Source organism: Gopherus evgoodei, chromosome 1 (genome assembly GCF_007399415.2).
Source record: "Gopherus evgoodei ecotype Sinaloan lineage chromosome 1, rGopEvg1_v1.p, whole genome shotgun sequence".
NCBI lineage: Eukaryota > Metazoa > Chordata > Testudines > Testudinidae > Gopherus > Gopherus evgoodei.
In genome coordinates this window covers 280,785,913-280,811,496 of record NC_044322.1, presented here as the reverse complement: position 1 = coordinate 280,811,496, position 25,584 = coordinate 280,785,913, and the positions used below count along the sequence as shown (strand labels likewise).

General features: G+C 46.8%; 1 protein-coding gene across 2 annotated transcripts in view; it reads right to left on the bottom strand.

Moving 5' to 3' along the window:
* Positions 1-25,584, bottom strand: part of CDK17 (cyclin dependent kinase 17) — a 184,053-nt gene that overhangs the window by 82,902 nt on the left and 75,567 nt on the right. For both annotated transcript variants that reach the window (XM_030548508.1, XM_030548507.1), the window contains one exon: positions 24,150-24,298. In XM_030548508.1, coding sequence (XP_030404368.1) covers positions 24,150-24,267 — 118 coding nt within the window. In that variant the 5' untranslated portion in view covers positions 24,268-24,298. The remainder of the gene's footprint in view (positions 1-24,149; positions 24,299-25,584) is intronic.

Here is a 25,584-nt window from a genome sequence, read left to right as displayed (position 1 = left end):
CATGCCTGCAGAGGGTCCGCTGGTCCAGTGGCTTCGCTGGAGCCGCGGGACCAGCGGACCCTCCGCAGGTGCACCTGCGGGAAGTCCACCGAAGCCGCGAGACCAGCGAACCCTCCGCAGGCATGCCTGTGGGAGGTCTACCGTAGCCGCAGGACCAGCAACCAGCAGAGTGCCGCCCGTGGCATGCCGCCGTGCTTGGGGAGCAAAATGTCTAGAGCCACCCCTGTAACTCAGAGTACGTATTAATACCTGGGGGGGGCAAACAACTGTGCATAACTCTCTATCAGTGTTACAGAGGGCGAACAATTTATGAGTTTACTCTGTATAAGCTTTATATAGGGTAAAACGGATCTATCTGGGGTCTAGACCTATTGGGAGTTGGGCATCTGAGTGCTGAAGACAGGAACACTTCTGTAAGATGCTTTCAATTAAGTCTGCAGCTTTGGGGCATGTAACTCAGACCCTGGGTCAGTGTTAAGAGCAAAAGGGCATGTCTGGCTCAACAAGATAAGCTGCTGGAGTCCTGAGCTGGTAGGGAAAGCAGGGGCAGAAGTAGTCTTGGCACATCAGTTGGCAGTTCCCAAGGGGGTTTCTGTGATCCAACCCATCACAACAACAATAGTGAGATATATAGGCAATAATTTGCATCAAAGGGCCTGTTTCCTATTGCATTTTTTTGTTTGTACAATTATTACATAGTATAACCTGAAAATACTCTCCATTTTCAGCTAGTAAAATTTTTTACTGCTACATTTCAAATTTAGAGAGTATTTAAGCTAGTTTCATTTGCTTTGTGAATTCTGATTCCATTGGCAAGAAACAGTAATTATTTCAAAAAGATAAAACTTTCTACACAATTAGTCCCTGGCAAGTTGGGGTGTAAATCTACCCCACACTAGTCTGCCACGCGCTAACTATTGATGTGGATCCTACTGCTGTGTACAAGAAGTTCCCCAGCACATTCTGATCTACCCTTTAAAACGGGAAGTACATCAAAGTGCAGCAGAAAGACTGTAGTCAACAACAACTCTTCCTTTGGCACAATGGAACTCTCTACAGTAAGTGTAAAACTTTTATCTGTGTGGGAGACAGAACTTTTTGGGGGGTCAGCCTGCAATAATGGAATGAACTCTTTCTCCCCTCACTCCAGCCCCTCCCCCAGAATCAGGGGCTGCATGTACCTCCAGCATATGGGGAGGTTGGGTGTGGGGACTGTGGCCCCACACACTGCTTCACCCCTATTCTCCCCGAGGCCCCATCCCAAGAGCTCCCCTCCCCCCATCCACCTGCTGATAGGAAGCAGGGCCTGGGGAAGAGCAGGAGTGGGGGCCTCCGGGCAGAGCACAGGAGGCACTCCAAAGGCAGTGGGTTGGTCTGTTTGGGGATGCTTAGCCTTCTCAGCCTATGACACCTGCCGCTGATGCCTAGAATTTAGGACCATCATAAACCTTGCCACCTTCTGCTCCAAGTGCAAGGAACATTTCTTTGACTTGGCCTTTTCTAACAAATACATGGGAACAGGTATATAGCCTCTCCTTCCTCACAAAGAAAAAACAAATGAAAAAACCTCATTCCTCTCAAAACAAGACACTCCACCATACACAATCTTTCCCCTGGGGAGAGGAAGAGAGCAAACAGCATCTGGCCGATGTCACTTAATGCACTGCTGGAAGGCATTCAGATATTATAGTGGTGAGGGGTGTATAAGAACCTATATGGAATAGAATAGCTGTCTACCAGAATTAGTCACATACTATAGTATGTTCTTTTGGAAAATGCCTTAAAAAAATAAAAGTAAGGTACTTTGTCCCATTGTTCTTGGGCATACTGTTTTTTGATCTACTGTTGTAGAACATACTGAATGCCAGCATGCTACCAACCTCCACATAAAAGTAATTAGCCCTGCAATAGTATAGCACACATATAAGCACTTCTGACATTTTTCAGAATGAAAGGTGCTATACAAATAAGTAGTGCCATTTGTGGTGCTTTTCTTTAACTGACTAATTTCTGTAATAATGATAACTTATACAATTTATTTAATCTCTTCTGGGATCTTGCTGCTGTGAACAAGATGCTCTTCACAGATTTGTTCCTTCCTTTAAGAGAGCTTCCAGAAGCAGTGTTGGGAAATTGCTCACAGTAACAAGGCACGCCTGCCTTTTTGGGAAGGCTATAGGACAGATATGGCACTGATCTTGGTTCAGGTCAGAATGAAGAAATCGTGGAAGGAGTAATTCCCAGAAAGACATGAGGACCCATAGGCTGGGCAGTGATGATTACTGAAAAAAGGATTAGTGAAGGAGAAGTTACTTTCACTGTACAGCGACAGGAGTTCTTCGAGATACTTGTCCCTATGCATGCTCCACTTCAGGTCTGCAAGTACCCCACAGACCTTTGAGCAGAGACTTTTGGTAGCAGTGCTCATTCAGTCTTCACAGGAACCCTTAGCTTCCCTTGTGCCTTGCATGTAGGGTGTATATGGTAGTGTTGGATGAACCACCGTCAGTTCCTTCTCTATCACAATATCCCATGAAGACAAGACTCCAAAGGAAGAAGGGTGGGTAGTGGAACACCCATAGGGACAAACATCTCAAAGAACTCCAGTTACAGTTCAAGACACGTAACCTCTCAGCCCTGGTCTACACGGGGGAGGGGGGGGGAAGAGGAGAAGGGGTGTGTTGATCTAAGTTATGCTACTTCAGCTCCATGAATAACATAGCTGAAGTCGATGTACTTAGATCAACTTACCGAGGCGTCTTCACTGCGGTGAGTCGACTGCTGCTGCTCCCTCATCGACTCTGCTTGCACCTCTCGTGGCGCTGGAGTACAGGAGTTAATGGGAGAGGACTTGGGGGTCGAATTATCGCGTCTAGACTAGACGCAATAAATCAATCCCCGCTGGATTGATCGCTGCCCGCTGATCTGGCAAGTAGTGTAGACATATCCTCAGTCTTCTTCAAACAGTATCCCTATGGGTTCTCCACTTCAGGTGGCTCTTGAGCAGTGCACCACACTTTGGTGCTTTGGAGCCTAGTTTAAGACTGTTTGCAGAACTGAAGTCCCAAACACAGCATTCGTCCCAGAGGCATGTGTCAAGGTTCCTTCCCCACCCTGAACTTTAGGGTACAGATGTGAGGACCTGCATGGACACTTCTAAATTTAATTACTAGCTTAGATCTGGTACACTGCCACCATTCAGAATCCCAGTGTCTGGCGCACTTTCTGTCCCCCCAAAAAAGACGGTTACTCACCTTTGTAACTGTTGTTCTTCGAGATGTGTTGCTCACATCCATTCCAGTTAGGTGTGCGCGCCGCGCGTGCACGTTCGTCGGAAACTTTTTACCCTAGCAACTCCAGTGGGCCGGCAGGTCGCCCCCTGGAGTGGCGCCGCCATGGCGCCCAATATATATCCCTGCCGGCCCGCCCGCTCCTCAGTTCCTTCTTGCCGACTACTCTGACAGTGGGGAAGGAGGGCGGGTGTGGAATGGATGTGAGCAACACATCTCGAAGAACAACAGTTACAAAGGTGAGTAACCGTCTTTTCTTCTTCGAGTGATTGCTCACATCCATTCCAGTTAGGTGAATCCCAAGCCATACCTAGGCGGTGGGGTCGGAGTGAGAAGTCGCGGCACAGAGCACTGCAGTTCCGAAGGCCGCATCCTCTCTCGACTGCTGGACCAGGGCGTAGGGGGAAGCAAAGGTGTGGACCGATGACCAGGTCGCTGCCCGACAGATTTCCTGGATGGGCACACGGGCGAGGAAAGCCAGCGACGACGCCTGCGCCCTGGTAGAATGCGCAGTCACACAGCCCGTAGGGACATGGGCCAAGTCATAACAGGTCCTTATACAGGACGTAAACCAAGAGGATAACCTCTGGGAGGAGATAGGAAGCCCTTTCATACGGTCCGCTACCGCCACGAAAAGCTGGGGGGATTTGCGGAAGGGTTTGGTCCTCTCTATGTAGAACGCGAGAGCCCTACGGACATCCAGCGAGTGGAGCTGCTGCTCCCTGCCTGAGGAGTGAGGTTTTGGGAAAAAAACCGGAAGGAAAATCTCTTGGTTGACGTGGAAGGCTGAGACCACCTTGGGCAGAAAAGCAGGGTGTGGTCTCAGCTGCACCTTGTCCTTGTGGAAGACCGTATATGGGGGGTCTACCACAAGAGCTCGGAGCTCCGACACCCGTCTAGCTGAGGTGATAGCCACTAGAAAGGCAGTTTTCCAAGAGAGGTAGAGCAGGGAGCAAGTAGCTAACGGCTCAAAGGGGGGCCCCATGAGCCGGGACAACACCAGGTTAAGATCCCAGGTCGGAGCAGGGGGACGGACGTTAGGGAATAAACGTTCCAGCCCTTTAAGGAATCTCGACACCGTCGGGTGAGAAAAAACGGAGCGACCGTCCGCACCTGGGTGAAAGGTGGAGATAGCTGCTAGGTGGACTCGCAACAACGATAAGGCCAGGCCTTGCCCTTTGAGGGACCAAACATAGTCTAAGATTTCGGTTACCGAAACTTCCATAGGGCGGAGATTTCTCTCTACGCACCAACAGGAGAAGCGTTTCCATTTTGCCGAATATGTGGCTCTTGTGGACGGTTTCCTGCTGCTCAAGAGCACCTCTCTCACAGGCGTGGAGCAGCGCAGCTCGGAACCAGTCAGCCACGCAGGAGCCACGCCGCTAGGTGCAGCGACTGCAGGTCTGGGTGACAGAGGGTCCCGTGGTCCTGGGTAATCAGGTCCGGATGAAGGGGCAGGGGAACTGGGTCGGCAATGGCCAAGTCCAGCAGCATGGTGTACCAGTGCTGCCTGGGCCATGCCGGGGCCACCATGATCACGAGAGCCCTGTCTCTGCGCACCTTCAGGAGGACCTTGTGGACCAGAGGGAACGGGGGAAACGCATAGTAAAGGTGGGTCGACCACTGGATGAGGAAGGCATCCGCTATCGACCCCGGCTCCCTGCCCTGAAAGGAGCAGAACGCTTGGCACTTCCTGTTCCCCTTGGACGCGAAGAGGTCCACCCGGGGATAACCCCACCTCCGGAAAATGGAGAGAGCGACGTCCGGGCGAAGGGACCACTCGTGTGACAGGAAGGATCTGCTCAATCGATCCGCCAGTGTGTTCCGTACTCCAGGGAGGAAGGAAGCCCTGAGGTGAATGGAGTGGGCTACGCAAAAGTCCCAGAGTCGTATCGCCTCGAGGCACAGGGAGGAGGACCTGGTGCCTCCCTGCTTGTTGATATAGTACATGGTCGTCGTGTTGTCCGTGAACACGGCGACACAACGACCCTGAAGCTGATGACAGAACGCTTGACAAGCAAGGCGGACCGCTCTCAACTCCCGCAGGTTGATGTGTAGCCCCACCTCCTCCTGGGACCACAGGCCCTGTGTCCGCAGGGTCCCTAGGTGGGCCCCCCAGCCTAGATCTGAGGCATCCGTTGTCAGGGATACCGAGGGCTGAGAGGGGTGGAAGGGAAGACCCGCACATAATACGGACTGGTCTAACCACCAGCCGAGAGAATCTAAGACCTTCTGGGGGATTGTGACTAACATGTCTAACGGTTGCCTTGCCGGCCTGTAATGACTGATAAGCCACAGCTGGAGAGGCCTCATGTGGAGCCGAGCGTAGTCGGTCACAAATGTGCACGCCGCCATGTGGCCTAACAGGGTTAGACATGTCCTCACTGACGTCAATGGGGCTGACCGCAAACGTTGAACGATCGCCGCCATGGTCTGGAACCGTTGCAGAGGCAGCGAGGCCCTGCCCACAGTGGCGTCCAGGACGGCCCCGATAAATTCCACCTTCTGAGTGGGCCTCAGGGTGGACTTGTCTGTGTTTATCAAGAGGCCCAGACTTGCAAACATGCCGGTGATCACGCGGACATGGCTGTTGACTTGCTGTTCCGACGTGCCCCGAATCAACCAGTCGTCCAGATAAGGGAACACGTGGACACGGTTGCGCCGAAGATGCGCCACGACAACTGCCATGCATTTTGTAAACACCCTCGGGGCCGTGGACAGGCCGAATGGGAGGACTGCAAATTGATAATGAAGAGCCCCCACAACGAAGCGGAGAAAGCGTCTGTGGCGTGGCCAAATGGCAATGTGGAAATACGCGTCCTGCATGTCGAGGGCGGCGTACCAGTCTCCCGGATCCAGGGATGAAATAATGGTCCCCAGGGATACCATGCGGAACTTCAACTTCACGAGGTATTTGTTGAGCTCTCGCAGGTCGAGGATAGGCCTGAGGCCCCCCTTGGCCTTGGGGATCAGAAAGTAGCGGGAATAAAACCCCTTGCCTTTCTCGTTTTCCGGAACCGCCTCTATAGCTCCTTTGCTGAGGAGCGTCTGCACCTCCTGCCGAAGGAATTGCTCGTGAGAGGGGTCCCTGAAGAGGGACGAGGAAGGAGGGCGGGAAGGAGAAAATGAAACAAACTGCAGGCGGTATCCCGTCTGCACCATGCTTAAGACCCAGCGGTCCGATGTTATTTGGGACCACGCCGGGAGGAAAAACGAAAGGCGGTTGGAAAACGGGGGGGAAGGATCCATAGGGGAAACTGTTACTGCGCCCTCGGGCGCACCTTCAAAACGAAGGCTTAGGACCAGGCGGGGGTTTTGAGGAGCCTTGGTTCTGCCCCCCTTGGTTCCCCGACTGCCTGTGCCTTCCGTTCCTGCCGCGGCGCCTGTAAAGGTCCTGCCGCTGGCGGAACTGGGAAAACGGCCTGCGTTGTTGCTGTTGTTGCGACCTAAAGGGTCTACGCTGCGTCACGGGGGTGTGCATCCCGAGGGACCGCATAATGACCCGGTTGTCTTTTAGACTCTTGAGTCTGGGGTCTGTCTTGTCAGAAAACAGGCCCTGGCCTTCGAAAGGAAGGTCCTGTATAGTATGCTGGAGCTCCGGCGGAAGGCCGGAAACCTGCAGCCAGGAGATGCGACGCATCGTAACTCCTGATGCGAGGGTACGGGCAGCCGAGTCCGCAGCGTCCAAGGAGGCTTGTAAGGCCGTGCGTGCGACCTTCTTGCCTTCGTCCAAGATGGCCGTAAACTCTTGGCGAGCATCCTGTGGCAGCAGCTCCTTAAATTTGTCCACTGCCACCCAGGAATTAAAGGCATATCTGCTCAGCAGGGCCTGCTGGTTGGAGACCCTGAGCTGCAGCGCCCCAGCCGAATACACCTTACGGCCAAGGAGGTCCATCCGCCTGGCTTCTCTGGATTTGGGGGCTGGAGCCTCCTGGCCGTGACGCTCCCTATCGTTCACTGATTGCACCACCAGTGAACCCGGAGTCGGGTGTACATGGAGATATTCGTATCCCCTAGAAGGGGCCATGTACTTCCTCTCGACTCCTTTCGCTGTCGGAGGGATGGAGGCCGGGGACTGCCAGATGGTATTGGCGTTGGCCTGGATGGTCCGTATGAAGGGCAGGGCGACCCTGGTGGGAGCATCAGAAGAGAGGATGGTTACAATTGGATCCTCTATCTCCGAGACCTCCTCTGCCTGCAGACTCAGATTTTGAGCCAATCGCCTGAGGAGGTCTTGGTGCGCCCTGAGATCCAGCGGGGGGGGGACTGTTGGAGGAGGTACCCGCCACCGCCTCATCCGGGGAGGAGGATGATGAGACCCCAGGCACGAGAGTGTCTAACTGAGGGTCTTCCTCAGCCCTCGCCTCTGCCTCCGGAGCCACAGCGGAGTCCTGCTGCTTGGACCCTTCCTCCCCTTCCGGGGAGGGAGGGGGGAGAGACAACGAGGCTTCAGGGGCCCTACGCTCCGCAGTCGCCGGTCTAGCAGGGAGCTGCTGGGGGCCCTGGGCCTGATGGTATGCCCAGGGTGTCCAGAATCCCCACTGTTGTGGGCCTTGGTCCTGCAGCGGCGGATCACCGAACAGCGCCGCCTGCCGGTCGGTGCCCAGCGCATACCCGCTGTCCGTCTGGGAGGATACGGACGGCTGACTAGAGGGCCACGGAGGGGCCGACCCTGGATGGTAAGTATCTGCGCGGGTCGGCACGGAGGATCGTCTCGGTGCCGGGGACCGGTGCCGGGAGTCATAACGGTGCCGGGATCGGGATCGGGACCGAGTTCTGTCACGGTGCCGGGATCCTGACCGGTACCGGGCGCCGCTTCGGTGCCGGGACCTGCCACCAGCTCGGTGCCGGGAGGTCGACCGGGACCTGCCACCATCTCGGTGCCGGGAGGTCGACCGAGACCGGGACCTGCCACCAGCTTGGTGCCGGGAGGTCGACCGAGACCGGGACCTGCCACCAGCTCGGTGCCGGGAGGTCGACCGGTGCGGCGAGTAGCGTCGGGACCTGCTCCTGGAATCGCGGTGCCGGTTTCGACGACTGGAGCCTGACCGCGACCGTCTCGATGTCGACCGGTGCCGCGAGTGCGACCGGTACCGCTGAGGGGAGCGGTGCCGGGACTGCGAGCGGCGTCAGGATCTGGAGCGCCCAAGACGTCGGGACCTGGATCGTGAACGAGTGTCTCTGGGCGGTGCCGACATCATGGGCTTGCCTCTGGACACGACCCGCACCGGAGGTACCGGGGGTGGCAGCCGAGTGGGCTCAGTCAGGGCAATGAGGTCCCGAGCCAAGGCGAAGGTCTCCGGTGTGGATGGGACCACTATCTCAACCCCAGATCTCATGGGGGAGTTCGGCGGCACCGGACTCGACGGACCCGCCGGCGCCGCGGCCGATGTCGAGGCCGGGCGCTCTAGCCGGGTCTGCCTGGCCGGAGTATCGGACTTCGACGGCCTTGGCTCTGACTCCAGTGCCGGAGAGGGTCGGTGACGGGGAGTCTTCTCGGTGCCGGTGCGATCCGGTGCCGGTGCCAATACCACGGCCTGCGAAGCCGTCGGGTCAAGTGCCGCCTCCATAAGGAGAGTCCGGAGCCTTTGATCCCTCTCCTTCTTTGTCCTCGGCTTAAAAGCCTTACAGATGCGGCACTTGTCGGATCTGTGCGATTCCCCGAGGCACTTCAGGCACGCTTCGTGGGGATCGCTGGTAGGCATGGGCTTCTTGCAGGCCGCACACTGCTTGAAGCCTGGCGAAACAGGCATGAGCCTGGCGCCGGGTGCCGGGAAGGGCTAAGCCCCCGGCGAAGAACTACTTAACAACTATTTAACTTAACTATCTACTTAACAAACTAATTAACAACTATAATGGAACTAGAGATGAACGATAGATAAACGATAGATAACTAGGAGAGCTAGGGATGTGGAGGACAGCTATGCCGCGCTCCACAGTTCCAACGACCGACACGGCGGTAAGAAGGAACTGAGGAGCGGGCGGGCCGGCAGGGATATATATTGGGCGCCATGGCGGCGCCACTCCAGGGGGCGACCTGCCGGCCCACTGGAGTTGCTAGGGTAAAAAGTTTCCGACGAACGTGCACGCACGGCGCGCACACCTAACTGGAATGGATGTGAGCAATCACTCGAAGAAGAACTTTCCCCTCCCTGGGTTGCCTTGAGGGACTTCACCAATTCCCTGGTGAACACCGATCCAAATCCCTTGGATCTTAAAACAAGGAGAAATTAACCATCCCCCCTTCCTTTCCCCCCACCAATCCCTGGTGAGTCCAGATCCAATCCCCTTGGATCTTAAAACAAGGAAAAATCAATCAGGTTCTTAAAAAGAAAGCTTTTAATTAAAGAAAGAAAAGTAAAAATCATCTCTGTAAAATCAGGATGGAAAATACTTTACAGGGTAATCAGATTCATATAGCCCAGAGGAACCCCCTCTAGCCTTAGGTTCAACGTTACAGCAAACAGAGGTAAAATCCTCTCAGCAAAAAAGGAACATTTACCAGTTGAGAAAACAAAAATAAGACTAACACACCTTGCCTGGCTATTACTTACCAGTTTGAAACATGAGAGACTAATTCAGAAAGATTTGGAGAGCCTGGATTGACGTCTGGTCCCTCTTAGTCTCAAGAGCGAACAACCCCCAAAACAAAGAGCACAAACAGAAGACTTCCCCCCACCAAGATTTGAAAGTATCTTGTCCCCTTATTGGTCCTCTGGTCAGGTGTCAGCCAGGTTTATTGAGCTTCTTAACCCTTTACAGGTAAAACAGGCATTAACACTTAACTATCTGTTCATGACAGCATGTAAAAAGGCATAATGTTTTGAGAAGATGTAAACTGAGGCCCATGTGGCTGCTTTGCCTATTACTGCAATGAGTGTATTCCTCATCAGCACAATGGATATAGGCCAGGATCTGGTGGAACATCTGTAAGTCTAGAAAAGGCTGGACATTAGCAATCATGTAGCAGGAAAGGATGCACCCAGAAACCCGCTTAGAGACACTCTGGGTGAAAGAGAGGCCCCTTTAATTCTGTCCATGAAAGAGACAGTCTGGGAGACGCCCTAAAGAGGTTAGTCCTGTGCCAATAAAAGGCCAATAACCTCCTCATATCTAAGGTGCGAAGGGGGCTTCCTACCTAATCAGATGAAGCTTTGGGGTGAAAAACTGGCAGCTAGCTTGCCGATTTTCCTAGCAGAGATGAGACCTATTAGAAATGCAGACTTTATAGACAATCACAGAAAGGAACACTTAGCTAGTAGCTCTAAGAATGGCTTCATCAGAAAGCTGAGGACCAAATTTAAGTCCCACCCAGAAGTGGGTTCCTCACGTATAGAAAAAGGTTAACTAATACTTTGATAAATCTGGAAGTCGTAAGGTGAGCAAACACTAAAACCTCTTAATATCGAAATGGAAAGCTATAATAGCTGCCAAATGAATTTTAATGGAACTCAAGGAGAGACCCAAATTCGTCAAGTCCCACAAGTAATCTAAGACATCCAGAAGGGCAGAACAGACAAGGGACAAGTGCTGTTGGGTACACTAATGGTGAACTCTCTTTCATTTTTTAGTTGATGCTTTTCTGCTATTCAACATCTCCTCTTATACCTCTCTCAAAAACAGGAGACCAATATACCAGAACCATCCAGCTGTGGTGAAGAACATGCCCTAATTCTGAGTTATCAGCTTGAGAATGATCAGTAACTGTAGAGGAAGACAAGACTTGAGGTGAACCAAGTCAGGAACCAAATTTGCCTTGGACAAGTTGGTGTAATTACAATGACCTTGGCTTTGTCCTGCTTGATTTTGTTTAGGACTCTGAGGAACAGAAGTGTTAGAAGACAGGCATAGAAGAGATTCCTCGACCAGGAGATGAGGAAGGAGTCTTCCAGAGATTGAAGATCTAAGACCTTCTCTCAAACAGAACCTTCTACACCTTTTTGATGGCAGTAGCGAGGTCCATTTCTGGAAAACCCTACATGAGAAACACATTGGTGGATCAGGCTGTTGACTTCCCATTTGTGGTCCTGGCAGAAATGTCTGCTCAAGTCATTGGCTATGGTGTTCTGAAGACCGAATAAGTATGAGATGAAGATGAAAATCTGATGGGCTATGCACCGTTTTCATAGCTGTTCTGCTTCTGCACAAAAGTAAAGGGGTCTTGCTTCTCCTTGATGATTTACATAATACATACTGGCTCTGTTGTCTCTCGTGATCTGAACACACTGACTCTTGTTCATGAGAAAGAAGAGCTTGCAGGCAAATTGGTTTGAACCACTCTGAGCTCCAGGAGAGGTTGATATGAATCATAGACTCTTGAGCAGTTCATTTGCCTTGAATGGTATGTGTTCAAAGAGGAGCTCCCATCCTGTAAGAGATATGTGGTGGTGGTGGCGGCCGGGGATTGGGTGGGCACGCAAAGGACAGGAAATCCAGTACAAACCTTGTCTGGGTCTTTCCACCAATTGAGCAATAGAACCTGATGAATGATGGACACTAATCTGTTCAGACTATATTTGCTGGGCATGTGAACAGTTCTCAATCATCCTTAGAAGCAGTGTAAATGCAACCTGGCATGAAGTGTGACAAAGGTGCAGGCTGCCACGTGACCTAGGAGCTGCAGACAAGTTCTGGCTGACATCTGTGAGTTCATTTGAACCTGTGCGATTAGGTTAATCAATGTCATAAATCTGTCTGTTGGAGGTAAGATCTGGATGTTGTGGCATCTTAAGTGTCTCCTAAAAACTCTGTTCACTGAAGTGGTGTCAAAGTGGCCTTTCTCTGTTGACATCTTAGCTTGCTGAATATGGCCCTAGCTTTTCTCACTGCGGAAATAACTTTGGTATGGAGCCCTTGATGAGCCACTCATGGAGATAAGAAAGAAGATTATTCCCAGCTGACATAGTGTAATAGCTACCACCTCCAGAACCTTTATACTCTGGGAGCAGTAGAAAGTCTGAAGGGGAGCACTTGAAATTGGAAGTGCCCCTGGCTGACCATGAAACGCAGAATGCTCTTGTGAGATGGATGCATCATGATATAAAAATACAATCCCCTGGATCTAGAGATGGTACTATTGCTGTGAGTGTCACCATCCTGAACCTCTGTGTTTTCATGAAAGTGTTCAGCAATCTGAGATCTAAGATTGGTTTCCATTTGCTCTTCTTTTTGGGAACCAGAAGTACATAGAATAGAACCTCTTCCTTCTGTGTTGGGCAGTGTGATGGGGTCTGCTTATACCGCACTAGCCCAGACAGGGTTAAGCACGTTATTGACAGCAGAAGTCCTGCCTCCCTGGCAAGACTGGGCATGCTCCAAGTGCTCTAGTAGTATAAAGGGAGGGAACCCAGCTCATTCTAGACTGGAGGCCGCAGGGGAACGACCTGCCTGGGAAGCTCCTGTGGAGGACCAGCCACAGCCCCTGACTGCACCTGGAATCGAAGCCATCCACGGCCTGCCTGCACCCCAGCGACTGGAGGAACCTTGGAGACGACTGACCCTGCCGAACATAGAGGACCTGACATCTCATGGGAGACCCCAACACAGACTCTGGTAGGAAGTGACCAAGGGAGGATGACAGAGTGGTACCTCCCACCTGGGAAAACTCAGTGTGTTTTGGTAGGACCCCCATGCTGAGTCAGTGGCAAGCTGCTATGCCACTGTTAGGGCCCTGGGTCAGGGCCAGGTGGAGTCGACTGGGCCCGGGCCCCCTACCGGGGCTGCCACACACCATAAGGGGCACCTCAATGCTCTAGACTCTGGCCACTAGGCCATGCTGCCCAGCGCCAAAGGGCTGCTTTATAGACTCCGGCCATTAGGCTCCACTGCCCTGCATCAAAGGGTGACTCTATACACTCTGGCCACTAGGCCATGCTGCCCTGCACCGAAGGGTGGCGCCACAGACTCTGGTCACTAGGCCACGCTGCCCAGCGCCAAAGGGCTGCTTTATAGACTCCGGCTGTTAGGCTCCACTGCCCTTCATCAAAGGGTGGCTCTATAGACTCTGGCCACTAGGCTATGCTGCCCTGCACTGAAGACCTGCTTTATAGACTGACAGATGGGCCACATTGCCCTGACCCTAGGGGCATGGACCGTCACACGCAGGTATTTGTTCTACAGCTCCTATGCTGAGAAGGGATAGGACTTTTTGTTTCAGCAGATGTTTGTGACACGGGTCCCTAAAACGGGATGAGGAAGGCAGGTTAAGTGGGGTAATGGAGGTGAAATAGATAGAACAGCCCCACATTACAATCTCCATAACCCACCTGTTGGAAGTAATCTGATCCCATGCAATTCAGAAGTGAGAGAGACAATCCTCAAAAGGTGTGGCAGAAGGGGCAGGCAACTGACTAATGTAGCTTTAGATTCTGAAGGGGAAGTGTTTCTGGATCCTCAACCGAAACAATAAACCTTAGATGATGAGCATGGCTGAGTAATAGTGATGGTGGGTGGTTCTCTTTTCTGCAACCTGGGGCTCTTCTTAAAACAGTTCCAGTGGTCTGTGGAGGGAGGGAATTGGGCTGGGCAGGATCTCTGGTCCATCTGTGACCTGCTGAACCTCCTTTTGTCTGCAGGTATGTAAACACCAAGGGAGTGGCAGTAGCACTCAAATCCTTGAGAGAGTACAAGGATTCATCAGTGGACTCGCTGAAAAGCTTGAGGCCATTGAAAAGAAGATCCTCAATGGTGTTCTGGACCTCCCTTGGGATTCCTGCAGATTGCAAACAGAAGGTATGACACACGACAATCACTGCAGAAATAGAGCAACCTGCCATATCAGCCACATCTAAGGAGGCCTGTAACAAAGTCTCTCACTAATAATTGACGCTCTACAATGTTCAAATTCCTCTTGATGTTCAGAAGGCAGATGTTCAATAAAAGTTGTATGTGCCATAGTTCACGTGATTATATTTTGTGATGAGGCCTTGATAATTGCTGATTCTGAACTATAATGATGCAGAAAACCAAAGAGAACCAGGCATTTTTGGCCTTTATCACGCGGGGTTACTTTAGAATGGTGTTGCCTACTACATTTGTTCACAATACTGACAACCAAAGAATTAGGTATTGAGTACATGAACAGAAATTCAGAATCCTCAGCAGGAAAGTAATACTTTTTATCTGCTTTTTCACATGTTGGAAATCTGATGGCTGGGGTTTGCCAAATTGTTTTGACAGATTCAAGTAAATCCTGGCTTAGCGGCAAAGCTACTTAATACAAGGTGGCAGCTGGAGAACATCAAGAAGTTTGTTAGGTCTCATGCAAGGGATGTGAAGGGAGATAACAATCCTTTACATAAGCTCCTGGAACTGTTTAAAACCATCTGCATTGGTGGGGGGGTGGAAGGAGACAACACTGGTGCTTCATTAGGTGAGTAGATGTTACTTTGTGGTGTACCTTCCTCATCAGTCCTTTTACCTTGTTCTTAGAAGGATTCTTTCTGATGTGGAGGCTGATGCAGAGGGATGGGAGGAGCAAAGGATTGCTGGTGTTCCCCCTGGATACAGCTAGGTGCTCCAGAAAACTGTTGTCGATAAGCAGACTACAGGTCCCTATATGGCCTTTGGGCAGGCCATAATGAAAATGAGGGGGTACCCAGGACTGATCATATTAGACAGAATGAGGAGTGATGAAACTGCCTGTGTCTTGGTGTTTCTCTCTCAAAAAAGATGTCAGAAGAGGTAGCTCTGGGCTGGTATTTGAGTGATTCTCTAACGGAAATCTGAGAGTCTGAAGAACTATTTTCCTCATAGTCCACAGGAGAAGCAGACAGGGGTGGTGTTGAAGGAGGTTGCTTGTCTCTTTGAGCGGGTACTGAGGAGCCAGGCAGTGCCAGAGAATGGTGCAGTACCAGTGACAGACAAGGCTCCAGTACCAGGAGTATTTTCTTATCCATTACTAGAGATGATGCTGGTTCATCTCAGACAAACAAGAGAAAAACTCCTGCAGTACGGAGTGAATCTGCACAGAAACTTGGTGGATCCCTGCAGGGAAAGGTAGTTCTGGGGGTGACACTGGGTTTGACAGTATTAATCAATCAATTTGTGACACATAATTGGGTACCACAGGCAATGTGGAAGCCGGCCCTGCTGTTGGAACCGCTGTCTTTGAGGCACAGTCCTTAGGATCCCTAGCACCATGATCACATGTAGGTGGCACCAAGGCTGGCTTCATAAAGATGGTGCTGGGAACCTAGGGACTTAGAAGTGCCTGAAGCCTCAGCTGAGGGGCCCTTGGTACCAGGAGAGATTGGAGCCCCAGCAGTACCTTTTCTGGGACACAAGGTCTTTGTGATGACCTACGATTCTTGGCACCAACTTTCTTTGAGGGGATCTTGAAGTCTTCTTTCTGGAAGTCTTGGTACTATCCTCTGTTGTTCTCCTCTGTGAAGGTCTAGTCAGTGGATGAGCGGGCTGCAGAAGATGACAGGGTACTGTGATCATTGGAAGACCACTGTACTTGGAAGAGAATCAGGGGCTGGGTCTGATGCAGGTCAAAGGAAGCACTCCATCATGAGAAGCCTAAGCTTTATCTTCCTGTTTTTTCAAGACCTATTCTTAAATCTCAAACAAATTTTACACTTAGATGAGATCTGGGTGTACCCTAAACAGTGCATACAGTGAGAGTGACCATCACGAACTGGGATAGAATTCTGGCAAATGAGGCAACATTTAGATCCAGGGGACTTAAGCATGCCCTGCAGGAAAAAAAATCCTTCGAAGATGCAAAGACTCCCAGGAGGAGGGGGGGGGGGGGAAAGAACAAGGAGTCCCAAGGAAGCTTCCTCAAAACAAAAACAAAAAAAGTGTTCCTAGAACTATGGTAACTAGTAAAAATTACTAAAAGGGGGCTAACTGAAATCTAAAATAAGAAAACCTAGAAACTATTCCCTAAAGAAAAAGCTAGTATGAAGCAGGCCTTGCAAGACACTCCATCTCAAGCTGAGGTGGCTGAGAAGGAACTGAGTGTCATTTGTCCAACACTGCTCTACATACCTTCAGTATGGGGCAGGAGGATAACCTGGGCAAATGTGCGACTGAATGGGAACTACTACCAAAAGTCTCCAGATGCGCATCCACTTTAGATCAAAGGGCAGCACTCATAGAGACATTACTTAAATAATTAGTCAGAGCTCCCCATTTCGGAGTGAGTTCTCCCTTAGAGAACTTAGGAAAGTATTCAAGTGGACCTCACCCAAAAGGGAGTTCTACAGGAGGACATTTAACTCTAAGATCTGCCACTGACCTGGTCCGTATGAATCTAGAAACAAAGTGCAAGCAACCCTATGGCTCATCATAAATGCTGAGCAAGAAGCAATCATTTAGGGACTATCTTATGAATTATTTGATATAACATACTTTGAAATAAATCTTTTGGCGTAACACTACAGATCTCAAGAACAGGTATAATTAGAAGCAAAGCAAGGGGGTAGCTGTGTTCTACATTTACAGCTTTGGATCAGCTTCCTGAGCAATCCAGTTAGGAGCATATTACAGTAATCTCTTTTAGATGTGACAAAAGGATGCACAACCATAGTCAGATCCACGTCTGAGAACTACAAGCAGGTTTCAAAGATAAACTGTAGAGGTTAAAAATGAATCTTGACCGCTGTGATAACGTAGGCGTCTGTGCTAAGAAAACTACTAACGGGGACCTTCAACTTCTGCATCTGTCTCACCAGGAGGAGGATGTAAAACTTGAACAAGGGACACACAAACAAGTAGATTTTTTCATTGCAATTCTGCCCTATTCAATGTAAAAATTCTTGACATCAGATTTCAGAAGAAAAATTCAGTATTGTTTCCATATAAATTAATGAATCCCTTTATGGCTGTGTGGATGGCTATACATAAGATTGTTCTATTTTGCCTGGTTTTATTTAGACACAGAACTCGAGTTCTGCACTGTCATGGACTTTTCTCCATCCCTGCCAAAACTGTGATCTAAAGCTGTCTTGGGTGTAACAATCTCCAGTGGGAATATTCTTGTCAGAATACTTGTGTAGTCTGAATGATAATCTTGTTAATGCTGTATCTGATGTTGCACTCTATATGATTTTATGAAAGTATGCTGATGAGTGTGAATATAATGTAACTAAAATATGCTTCATGCAAAACATCTCTTGTAAGATAGTATATTATAAGCTTTGTAATGATGAGTGTAGTCATCCTATTTGTATAAATGTACCACTCCTGTATCTGAAACTAGAAATATGAAACATAACTCTGAGGTCCTATTGTAGTTATGCAAAGTGTGGGCCATTAATGGTGGTTTGGAATCTTAATGGCTCCCATCAGCCAGGACATTTGACTGTAGATGGCTCTGTTTTACTTTTAAGTCTTCCAGTATACGTCTGTGCTGGCAAGTGGGTAATGAAGTCTCACAGTGACACGATCATGTCACCTAAACTGGAATCCATCTTTAACCTGGTGCTTTTCCATTGAGAACTAGGGAGTGGGAACCCAGAGAGACAAAGGATTCCTGCCATATGCAAAAGATATTAAAGTGAGTAGAACAGAACAAAAGGGACTGCCATCATGAGAAATCCCCTAGCTACCACCTGAACTGAACAAGTGTTAAAAACAGGAACACTTCTCAAGTTCCTTTCAGTTAAGTCTGCAGCTTTGGGGCACATGGTTCAGATCCTGGGTCTGTGCTGGAGCAGACTGGCGTGTCTGGCTCAGCAAGACAGGATGCTGGAGTCCAGAGCTGGCAGGGAAAGCAGGGGCAGAAGTAATCTTGGCATATCAGTTGGCAGCCCCAAGGGGGTTTCTGTGATCCAACCCATCACACTGTAAAACTAGCAGGACTTAAATAGAATGTTAATAAAGTCATGTTACAAGATCAGGGCTTGCAAGTGGTTGCATATGTTAGAGAGCTCAATTACTAAAACCTAACTAAAAATACTTCCTTTTCAGTCTATAATGACATTGATTAAGCCAAAATCCCTGAGGAGTACTAGATGGAATTTAAGTTTTGGAGCAGCTGTCTCAGAAATCCTCCTCCCACTGCAGTAATCTAGTTTTTCCTAGTGTTTCACTCACCATCTCATTTTCTGTCTTTCCATCCAGTTGGGACATACTCATTACCTTCTGCATATGTTCCTTTTGCTCCTTCAAAAGTGGAAGCTCTATTGTTTTCAATACATATGCTTCAACTAGTTGGTAAGTACTACTTTATTTTTGATATATCAGTGCCCAGAATGTCATACAGTACTACAGATGTAGTCTCATCAGCACTGTATTCAGAGGGGCTGCCACCAGTATGGTCAGTGACATGTATTTGCATATACAATCCCAAACTGGCTTTTATTTACTTCAGCGTTACCTAGCAAGCACATATCTACTATTCTCTATGCTCTCCTTCCATCCCTCCTGAGAATTTGGTATAATTAGCTTGCACTAGTAAACCAGCATATCTTCATTCCAGAAGGAGTGAGCAGAGCTCCTCCTATGCCTAACAATTTTTATTCCTCCTCTCCTTTTCCCCCCCTCCACTTCCCCTTTCATTTCCCCAAGGTCTTCATGTTCCCTCTCCATTTTTCCCTTTTGACCCCACCATCCCCAGGGTTCCACATTGTGACAATCTTCCCTTTGATAACTAGACATACAGCTCATTCAAGTTAGCAATCTTGCTCCAGTCATGTACTTCTGGGGTCCTACTGGTTTTGGCACTACATGAACAGTAATCAGACTCTGGCTGACTTAGGATTCAAGGGACCAGTGCCTTTCTTCTTTCACAGCATTAGGCCAGTGCTGTTCTTGCACACAACACCTGCCCAACACTAAGAGTGAAACTGACAAGGATCCAGGCACACTGTTCTGAAGAAAGGCTTCTTTCACTCACTATGGAAAAGCCAAATGACAATGATGCTGTCAGTTTCTGCCACACCCTGGCATTTCTTAAAGTTCTTTCCATAAAAATTGCCTAGGAATCTACATACAATGAAATGTACAATGAAATCTACCCGTTAGATTACGATTAAAGATAAAGCTGACCTTAATTTGCCTGAGGTCTGGAAATATCACAAATTAAGCCATAAAAATAAAGTGATTGATAATACGCTTAATACACTGATCTGAAAGGTTTGAAACTGTTTGAATTAGAGGCCATGTAGTATAAATACACAGAGAGTTACTACAGGTCCAGGCTTATTTCTGATATTATTTTACATTGTTTCCAGTGCATGGTCCCGAGTATTCTTTTTTTCTTAATGCAAACTTTTTGCTGTTCTTTAACCGTTCAGAGAATGGAGACATTTGATTGTTTTGTTTTCCTAATTCTACCCGATGCAAATTAAATAAAAAATCAGGTTTAGAATAATTTTTAATTCTGTACTCCATTTCAGGTATCTTTATTCAGACTATTACAACACAATGTCACCTGCCATATATTATTGGTATATGATAATCATTTGTTGCCGAAATTTCCTTCCTTACCAATGACACAAAAATGAAAATGTAGTTATTGAAAGGAACCACCAAAGTATACCTATTCAGTCCAATTAACTGAGTATGCAAATGGCAAAAACTTGAAAGTCAAACACACGAAAAATGGTTAAAACTTGAAAACAAATGTAAGCATTTTTAAAGTGTATAACAATCTGCTCTTTAATGAGAGATAGAAAGAGGATTTTGTAGCCAACTTTTTATCCCAGAAGCTCCAAAAATTGCTTTTAGTTTATTTTTAAAGACAGCTACACCATGCGTGCTTACAAACACATCAACAAATCTCTTAATACTAATATTTTAGTAACAATCCATGAGGAATATCATTCCATACCAGAAAATTTCCTATGCTAAACAAAAACAAGCAAGTTTTTAATGTAAGTGGCTTGACATATTGAACTATTTTATCTGCTTTCAATAATAGTGCCACCGTAGGCCAGGATCCTGCAAATACTTATGCATGTGTTTAACTTTACTACCCCAATGCTCCAGTTACTACTCACAGTTGTAAAATTAAGTACATGCAGAAGTGTTTGCAGAGGCAGGATCTTGATGGCTAATTACTACTCTAAGAGGGAACTAATAATGGGTGTTTATATACATCTATTACACTACAACTGTCAGCTCAGACTTCTAACTTCTAAGAAAAATCCTCACAGTTGCCTTTGAAGTTCTAAGAAGTTTGTTTTCATTTCAAATTATTTTAAGTATAAGAGGGAATTCCTAGCTGCTATTTTTGATTCCTTCTGTATGCAAGGAGAACCTACATAGGGGTATATGAACATTTCAAAGTCTTGTTTCATTTTAAGATAACTTCTTTATACACAGACTTATTGTGGTCTTAATATGGTTGCCACATGTAAAATAAAATGTCAGTAGAAGGCTAAAAACATAAAACTAAAATATAATATAAATATCAACACAACATACTCTAAAACAGGGGTTCTCAAACTGGGGGTCGGGACCCCTCAGGGGTCGTGAAGTTATTACATGGGGGGTTTTGAGTTGTCAGCCTCCACCCTAAACACCACTTTGCCTCCAGCATTTATAATGGTGTTCAATATGTAAAAAAGTGTTTTTAATTTATAAGGGAAGGGGAGAGAAATCATACTCAGAGGTTTGCTATGTGAAAGGGGTCACCCGTACAAAAGTTTGAGAACCACTGTTCTAGAATGTAGGCTATCTTGAATAATGATGTTTGTCAGGCTAAATACTCTGTAACTCATGCCTTGTGCTTTACAACATATTCAAGATGGTTTTATTATAGTCTAAAATATCTCTCCTGTGCTATTGCTTACTCCACACCCCTACTCCCAAACTGTTCTGTATGGTTTCTCCTTCCCACACACTGTCTACCATACACAGTGTTCTTTCTTCCCTTCTGTTTCAATTTGTTTCTTCTTCCCAACAAGACATGTTGGCTCTACTCACATTTGGAAGTGCTTGTAAAGTGAAATTAACATGAGAATTCTGCTCCTGAAAGCATGCTTCAGTGAGCAGGAGTCGTTTTAATCCATTTTACAAACGCCTTCATACAGAAGCAGAGCACACAGGTTCAATAGGCAAATGAAGCTCATACACAGAGATGTATTTTCACACGAGTTCTCAGGCATGAAACCATTGATTTTCATTAGACCAAAGTTACAACATTCAAAAAATTACATAAAGGTAAGACAAGCATCTGCCAAACAAACTTGAAAGTATTCCTTTAAAGTTCATGTACACTATATGGAGTTATTTCACAAGCATACAAAGCTCTGAGAAAACACAGCCATTAACAGAGACAGCTGCAGGTAAGATACTGTTGGATAACTACCCAGGATTTCCCAGAATGCACTCCCTTAAAAGGTTAGGCAAAGTGCTAAATTGGACACAAAATAATTGTGCTAGAAAAAAGCTGCTGTGTAGACACAGATAAAAACTCAACCAGTTAAATTTGATTTTTCCAAAGTGTTGGGTATGAACTGCTTTGGGGAGGGGGCAGAATAGTGGCTCACAATGCAAGGGTAAATGGAGGGTGGGCGACAGAAAGCTCTCTTTCCTAAAGAGGAGCCCTTTGTAATGTGCATGGGCCTAAATGTCTGCATAGCCTCTGCTGCTATTAAGATTTCACATTTTTGTAAGTTTTCACAAGTACTGTTCAGAAACTTGGAGTGGCCATGAAACCAACAAAAATCATACCAATTACTCTGCTGCTGCTGCTTGAGAAAACTGAGGGTATGGCTACACTTGAAATTTCAAAGCGCTGCCGTGTGCGTGTGGTCGGAGCACCAGCGAAAGCTCTCCCAGCGCTGCACATAAACCACATCCTCTGTGGGTGTAGCTTGCAGCGCTGGGAGCCACGCTCCCAGCGCTGCAGCACTGATTACACTGAGGCTTTACAGCGCTGTATCTTGCAGCACTCAGGGGGGTGTTCTTTCACACCCCTGAGCACGAAAGTTGCAGCGCTGTAAAGTGCCAGTGTAGCCAAGGCCTGAGTGTCAGCAGAGGCAGACAGTGGAGCTAATCACTGGAGAGAAGGACTTGAACCACAGAGGTTGGGATAGCGGAGTAAAGAAGAATAATCTCTTCTGGTCACTACTGCAAGCAGCTAGGAGCAGACAAAAGGCTACAATGGTGAAGCCCTCACAGTGGCCAAGATGCTTGTAGGATCAAAGAATTATTCTTCTCCCTACCTGGGGCTGTGCACATGCTTTTCAGTCACATTAACCCTACCTGGCTAGCTCCTGAATGCACTGTTCAGAGACATACAGATAACTAGGAGCTCTGCTGGCACAAAGGAGTAGTCCCATGGAGGATTAAATATGGTACTCAGCAGTTTTAATTGCACCACTCAAGTTCTGGTATCTGTAAAATCCCTGAATAAATCTTTTTCACATAACGATCACTCTATATCTGAATTCTCAATCTTCATCCTGCATGCCTTCACAAGAAGAGCCTGAGAACTTAAATTCATAACTTTGCTAGACATTAAAAATCACGGTCTTAATAAAGATAGTATCAGAGGGTAGCCGTGTTAGTCTGGATCTGTAAAAGCAGCAAAGAATCCTGTGGCACCTTATAGACTAACAGACGTTTTGGAGCATGAGCTTTCGTGGGTGAATACATGCATGCATCTGAGGAAGTGGGTATTCACCCACGAAAGCTCATGCTCCAAAACGTCTGTTAGTCTATAAGGTGCCACAGGATTCTTTGCTGCTTTTAATAAAGATACTGGACTGACGACTTATTACAACGATCTGTAACTTGCTAACTCCTTTTTTTATCCTATGTCTAAAGATGTGAGTCTGTCACGGATTCCATGACTTTCCGGGACTTCTGCAGCAGCCAGTGTGGCTGGCCGGGGGCCACCTGAGCAGCTCGGGCAGCCCGTGGACCAGCTGCACTGGCCACTGCTGAGGCAGTCTTGGTTCCCAGCCAATGGGAGCTGCGGGGCCAGCGCTCCAGGGCAGCACACGGAGCCCCCTGGCCACAACTCCACTCAGGAGCTGAAGGACATTCCCTATTTTTGGGAAGCCTGTCAGCCCCGCTAAACCTCCTCCCCCAGCACCAGCAGGGTCTCAGGCTGCATGCTGCCATGCCCCCGCCTCCAAGCACTCTCGGTGCCCCTGCTCCCACCCCAAGCACCTTCAGCATCCCCAGGCCGCCTCCTCGCCCCAAGATTTAGTCAAGCACAAGTCATGGACAGTCATGTGCTGTGAATTATTGTTTACTGCTTGTGACCTGTCCATGACTTTTACTAAAAATACCCGTGACTAAAACGAAGCCTTACCTATGACTCCAGGGATGTTAATGTGCCACTTCACCTTGAATGTGTTTACCACTGATGTTAACAATCTGTTCCACCTTGTATTTAACTGTGACACTGTGAACACCTTTCCCAGACCTGAGGAAGAGTTCTGTGGAGCTCAAAAGCTTGTCTTTCTCACCAACAGAAGCTGGTCCAGTAAAAGGTATTACCTCATTCACCTTGCACCTCTAATCTTCTGGGACCAACATGGCTACAATAACACACTGCAAATCACTGAATAATTATTCTGAGAAGTCAGAGTGACTTAAAGCAGTTTGAAAAATTGCTGGAGACCAAAAATAATTATTTTAAATGGTTTAAAATTAGATATGTACTGAAAATTGTCTCTGTACCACTTGCTATCTGAGACATTCAGCACATTAAAAAAATTATTATGTAATTTTTGATAACATATTTCAGTTCATCTGTTATATTAGGCAAGTTATATAATGTGCAAACCGAAAAGGGTAAAAAGTCCAAATGTTGGCCAAAATGGAAAGGAAAGAAAATTTATCAAGCTTCTAAAATATTATAAACAATGGAATATGTTATTTAAAAAAATATTCTAGTGTTTGACAGAATCCTTTTAATTAAAAAGAAGAGGGGAGGAACATACTTACCGTTATCTTTGCTGCTGTTTTCTTCAATTGTCATTTGTTCTGCCAGCTCAGACAGTGATTCATCAATGGTCTGGCTTCCACGCAAGGTTAGGGAAAGTCTCCTCTTAAACTTTTTCATTCTATCAGTGATCAATCTGGCTTAAGGAAGCCTGTACAAAAAAAAAGGAGGGAGTGGAATTCCATTATTATATTATATAAAAAACATAGGATATTAGTAGAATTGAGTTACTGCGCACGCTGCTACAATCCAAAAAACAAACAAAAACTTGAGTTGCAAAATAGATAAATAAATGAAATAAATAAAATGTGGGAAATATTGCAGATGGTTTACTTGTATACACATGATCTTTTGGCTTTATGAAGCCTTTTTTTACTGGAATCTAAAATACAGAAATCCACATTTTAGGTTTTGAAATCAAGACAAATACTCATTTCTAGCACTTAACCATTCCTACTACATAGCCTATATACAAAAAATTGTATCAAGGAATTTGTACGCCATTTTAAGAATTTGTGAGTTAGAAATATGTTCAGAAAACTACTACTAAAATGGTTAGCTAGTAATTTTACAAGTTAAGGCACTATTTATTTTACTATATATACTGCACCAAATTAATACTGAAGACAATTTCTAAATAGATATAGCAAGCTATATATGTGAAAATAAATAATTGATGAAGAGAGCTGCAGATTATAGTTTTACAAGATAGGTGATTTTTACACAAATACATTGCACCTTTAAAACATCCCATATTAGTTTCCATGTAATTTGCACACTACACTGGATTTGTGTTTATACCAGTATCTTACTAGGGTCCTGATCCTGCATCAGGATCCACTAGTACGGATCCTGGTATCCATGCTGAGACCCAGTGAAGACAAATGAAGAACTGAACAAGCTAACATCAGAGAAAATAACATTTTTTCTCTAATTTCTTTCACTTGAATAGTCGTGTGTGTTACTACTATTGTGAAAATGTGATTTTTAAATTGAGGTCTCCTTTTAAAAAAATCTTTGCATTTTTATTATTTATGAAGACATTTTTTTAGTCTTTGGTTTTATTAAACTATTTATTTATTTATTTATTTATTATTTTGGGCAGATTTTAAATCAATTACATTGACTCTGCATTTGCAGATCCCAAAATAACATCCGGGCCTATAATTTACTGTGAAAAATTAAAACAAGTTAGAGAATAAACATTGGATTTATATTTATTAAAAGAACACTCCTTAAATTTGGACCAAAGTTTAAAAACAAGTTTCCACAAAATAAATTAATTTTTTTTTAAAAAAAATTCCAATGAGAAATTTTAAAAAACGTCAATTTAATCACATTTCCATATGACATTTATTTTTTAAATTTAGAAATGACACAAGTACCTACAAATATTAAAAAAACTGAGAAAATGTTATTTTTCTCTTTTTCAGTATG